We start from the raw sequence: 5,352 nt of genomic DNA, 5'->3' as shown, positions 1-5,352 counted from the left end.
ATGCTGTACTTCTATACATACCGCTGGCAAGCGCAGTGCATTCAAAATTCATTAGGGTACATAGAGAGCCAATCAACAAGGTTAGCAAACATGAGTTGGGAACGTAAAACCCTTCCTAACTATGGCCAACTTATTTCAAAAGTTTTTTAAAAAAAAAGAAGAAGAGAAAGAAGACAGGTCATTGCATACGTGATACTGAGACATACAACCATAAGTACTTAGTTGCCAAGGTTTTAAATTTTAGTAGTGTTTATTACACACGTTAATACACACCTTTATCCATTTTTAAATTTTAGTAGTAGTTGTTGTTGTCGTTGTTTTATTATTATTTTTCTTGTGTGCAAAGACATGTGCATTATTGTATGTGCAACAAGTATTTGCCTTTAAATATATGTTTCGGTTAAAAAAATCAAGAACAACAAAATATTGGTAAAAACTATTGTAGTCAAGATATTGAAGAATAAAAAAATATTGAGTCAAGAGTAAGGATGTTTAAAGAATTCTATATATATATATATATATATATATTAAAAGGACTTTAGATATTGGTGAAAGTACCTGAAATCTCATAATAAGTATAGCTAATTGGATAATTCTTTAATAATTATATGATTTTGAGCTATAATAACAGCTTCAACAATCCATCCTAACCATTTGAAAATATTGACAAGGGAGTAAGTATGTTCAAAGAACTCTAGACACCAATTTTTTATATCTAATTTTTTTAGAGGCTTGAGATATTAGTGAAAGTACCTGCAATCTCATAATAAATATTAGGTTTTTTTTTTTCCTGAGAAGAATTAATATCAAGGTAATATAGCTAATTGGATCATTCTTTTGTACTTTTTATGATTTCTAGTTATAATAATACCTTCAACAATCCATCCTAACCATTTATTTTAATTACTATAATCACAGCTAGTGATGGACAAATTGATTATCCCAATATAAATGTTTAGGATTATGCGTGTATCATACCCCAAAAAATAGTAGATGTAATTGTGTAAATAGGAAAAATGTTTGAAATATATATATATATATATATATATATATATTCGAATCTCATTTTAGAATATCTTAGAAAATATATGAAAATATTAGGCTAATAAAATATTAAAATAACAATTATTACAAGATCTCTTAGAAGTTTTGTGGTATACTCAAAAGAAGCTCAACCTCAGTAAAAATTATCTCATGAGATGACTTCATAAAATATTTCTCTCATAGTATGCGTGAGTCCTACGTATTGTCAGAAGGGTGGTCTCATAAAACCATTTCATGAGATAACATCTCCAGTGTTCATAGAGCAGCAGAGGAGTGCTGTATTGTTTTCTTGTTTGTTTTAGGCTCATACAACAGAACATTATCTGTGCTGCATATCTATGCAAGGAGGAAATTGGAGGCATTTGGAAAGATTGTAACATTATGTACAATGGTTTTTGATTTTTTCTCTTCCTATATTAATAAATAAATAAATCTAATATGTATAAGCATATGATGTTACCAAATCGTAATAGTAATAAACAAGTGAAAAAAATGAAGTTTGAAGTTCTTGTTGTGCAAGATACAAGTAGAAGGTTGAAGCTCTTGTTGTGCAAGCACACCTGTATCTGAGCATTAAGCAAGTATTTTTACATACAATAAGTTGAGATTTGAATCCAGGTTCTCATTTTTAAGAGAATCAAGTAATGTCAATGAGTTACAAGACTCTTCACAACCATTATGCAAGATATAAACACAAAAACACCAAAAGAGTGATTTTTCTTTATGCCAGTTTCATTAACATTTACTGTACACACATTTATGCCATGCCATATTAACACCACCAGAAATGGTGTTTTAAGGCTGGATACTAAGTTAGACTAGCATCAGTGAAAAGCATGATCATAGCTGTGGTAATGGAAGTTTTTGTAGATGAAGTGAGCCAACAATCTGGAAGTTGCATAGAATAGTACTGCCAGCAAAACCATTGTGGTTCTGGCAAATGCTGAAATTGCACCCTGCTTGGCTGCAGCAGCAATCCCAATTGAAACAATAGAGACAACTTGGAGGACAACTTCAAGTGCATTGAGACCTTTTTATGAAATATTGCAACTTCGGCAGTTCACCACATGGGACCAGTACCTGAAAATGATTGTGAAGGATAATTTTTTTAAACCAATTCTCATATATGAGACGCAGTACCAAGGACCACCACATAAAAAGATATATAAGCATGTATTGACCACATTAGGGACTTCCTAAATCTTCTAAAAGGTCTCAAATTACGCAATAATTTTCAGTGTCCTCGGGCCTTGGCTTTTTACGGACAGAAAAAGAAAAGTCTCAAGGTATTATAACATGTTTAACAGTGTAACAAACAGGTTTAGCTTCTATGCTTCTACAAAGATCTATCATGCTCTTGTAATATGTTCTCCAAAATGATACTAATTTTCAGATTATCAAAAAATTGGTTAGCCATTTTCTAAATCCAATCACAAGGGCATCTGACTTTGTTGGCACAAAACAAGCTTTAAGCCAATTGGCATTCCCTACATCCATTATCTTACGCTCTGGTAGAAAGATCTCAAGAGTCAGATGCTACTACTACAATGTGATAATGCATTTAAAGAACAGCAGTCACAACCAATTTGTTTTTCTTCCTGCATGAGACTCGACTAAAGACTAAAGCTTAGGTGGGAAAAGAAAGAAAACTACACATCACAGCAGGGTAAATCACAATTTCGTAGTGGAAAAATATGTAGGGAGCAATTTCTATCCTATCAAATAAAAAGTTACATTAGAATTGTTGGACATTTACATGGAATGTAATTTTAAAAAATTGAACCATCTCTGTGCAGTGTCTAGAAAATAATAATAGTAAAGAAATGTTGTTATGCTGCTATTAATAATATATGAAAGAAGATTGAACTGGAAAGTGATTTTGCCAGTTACTAGTACTGCCTAGTAAATATTTCTGAATTTTAAATTAAAACTTAGTTTTACTAGCAAAAACAAGAAAATTAATAACTAAATTGAAACGTTGAAGATCCTACATAGTTTAACCAATGAAGTATCATATTTATACGTCAGAAAGAAACACGAGATATATGGTTGTTTTATGGGGAAACAGTGGAAACACAGCCTAAAGAAATGATCCATGATGTATTCATTGGGCAAGTGAAATGGATAAGCAGTAAAAGGAGTAGTGCTATAATCTTCCATGATGAGGATCCAGTCAGAATAGCAATCTTCATGTAATTGTTCACTTTGCCAATGGGGTGTCTGGTACCACTAGAAACTTATAGTTACTAATTTCCTTTCTTAGGGATAAAATTAATGGTCCGTTTGGATTGAGGGGGAGTAAAGTAGAGTAGAATTGACCTAGAATTAACCTATTTTCAGCCAACTCTACTCTACTTCCCCTCCTTCCTCCTCAATCCAAATGGGCCCTAAGGGTTTTGCTTATTGAATTAGGAAAGAAAAGTGAGCTAGAAGGGGTTCTGATGGTTGTAAAGGTTGGCCTTTAGCAACTCTCCCTCTCTCTCCTGGCCAAATAAGGTTTTAGCAACGCTCACTCTATTAATAAAGCTATAGAGTTCACCTGTACACAAGGCTTCTAAGGGTGGGGTCCTAATAGAGCATGGAGTAAAATATTGTAGGTATCATCTCATTTACCTAAGAAATTCCACTAATATTGTCAGTATGAGATTTATGCAGTCTATCTTTTGCAGCCCAAGTGGAAGAAAGGGGCAGCTTCAAGCATTTAACCATTTCTCAAGGATAAGTTCCTAGGGGTCATTTAAGTTACTCAATTAACCCAAACTATTAAATTAATTTTTACACTAATAAGTTGAGAACACAGTAAATAAAAACACTATATTTATGTGAAAAAAGGGTCAGGGATGTTATCTTCCAAAGGAAAACAGATACTATCTTTTCCCATCCTTTGACTTTAGCTCAAGCTGAAGAGGGCAGGGTAAGGAGGGTTGATTCTTAAGTTCAAATCATTCCCCCAAAAAAAAGAAGTATATTCAGTGTTGCTTCTCTTTCACTCTCAAATTACATCTGGAAACCTTGCAGGTTGGATTTATAATTTATTTAGAGTAACATCCTACATTTTTATCTTTTAAAATAGCAGAACCAAGGAATCTGTAGTAAGGTTGACCCACTGATCCTACCAGTAACTTCGATAGTAACTTGTCAAAAGCAAACGTAATGTATAATGGAATAAACCAGTTACCTAGATAAAAAAGAATAATTTGTAATAACATACAAAGAGATGGGAATCACCTCTATGTGTAGAAGATATAAATCAGAGTCTAGAATCAGGTTTTGTCCCACATGAAACATCCATCGTGGCACGACTTTATCAATCCAGACACCAAAGTTTCTTGGGAAGGTCCATATCAATCTGCTATTCCCTGGACTAACTGGAATACAAATGAAAATTAAAATGAAACTCCGTTGCACTGATGTTTCCTGCATCAACCAAGATTTACATAAACAGAAGCACTAAGGAACAAAAAACGAAATAAATAAATAAGAATTAACCAAAAATTTCGCAAGTTTCATTTGTCATTTATGTAGGAAAGATTAATCAATCTAAGGGATAACCTTTTTGGTTCCCACTGACGATTCAGATCCATTAGCTTGATCCACAGGCTTAGTATACGCACAAAACACACATGGGGGAAGAAATTTGCTATTGCTCCATCCCTGATCTGCTTTGATCCCATTGATGTCTAACTCTTCAATCATCAGTTCAAGTGGTCTGCCCCCCTCTCTATCAGCCTTCACAGTGAAGGCAACTTGGTTTCAGTCATCAGATAGGACAGCAAAACTTATTAACTGAACATAAGGATTATTCAAAACTTATCTGTCTTTTGGTCGTCGAGTTTGCATTATTCCATGATGAGCATATGGAACATGAGCAGGGTCCATAAGATTCTCCATCAATACCTCATATCTGAAATTACAAAATTGATATATTCCCCATCAGATTTTCTAGAGTAAGGAGGTAAGATATAAAAAGAAAAAGCAAAACCCAAATTACAGGTGCCCAACTTTTAGTGTGTTTGAAAACCTTCCATATGATACTTATGCCAAATAAAAAGGAAGAAGAAGAGGATATGAACTTTCTTATGACATTAGCCAAAATAAACTTTGTTATTAATACTTTGTCCTTCAACATTACATGTGCCTAAAAGTTCTATAACATATAGCAAGAAAAAAGGCCAGATATTGACTTATTAGAAAAAATGGAGTCTCTAACTCTTTTATAGTTTTCTATTTTTTCTTGTTTCTGTTTGTATATTTTCTGTCAATAGAAAGGTAGCTACAATAAAAATGGTATTACGAATGCGACATTTT

The 5,352-nt window shown here is 33.1% G+C and overlaps 1 protein-coding gene across 1 annotated transcript; it reads right to left on the bottom strand.

The window, feature by feature from the left end:
* Positions 1–1,566: 1,566 nt before the first annotated feature.
* Positions 1,567–5,076, bottom strand: LOC142608027 (protochlorophyllide-dependent translocon component 52, chloroplastic-like). Its single transcript, XM_075779731.1, has 5 exons — positions 5,047–5,076; positions 4,859–4,948; positions 4,597–4,780; positions 4,273–4,461; positions 1,567–2,124 (listed from the first exon to the last, which is right to left on the bottom strand). The coding sequence occupies exons 2-5, from the start codon at positions 4,933–4,935 to the stop codon at positions 2,059–2,061; spliced, it is 516 nt and encodes a 171-aa protein (XP_075635846.1). The 5' UTR covers positions 4,936–4,948; positions 5,047–5,076; the 3' UTR covers positions 1,567–2,058.
* Positions 5,077–5,352: the final 276 nt, after the last annotated feature.

This window comes from Castanea sativa, chromosome 8, assembly GCF_040712315.1.
Source record: "Castanea sativa cultivar Marrone di Chiusa Pesio chromosome 8, ASM4071231v1".
Taxonomy (NCBI): Eukaryota; Viridiplantae; Streptophyta; class Magnoliopsida; order Fagales; family Fagaceae; genus Castanea; species Castanea sativa.
Note: the sequence above shows the minus strand (reverse complement) of the source record. Positions and strands in the feature narration are given on the sequence as shown.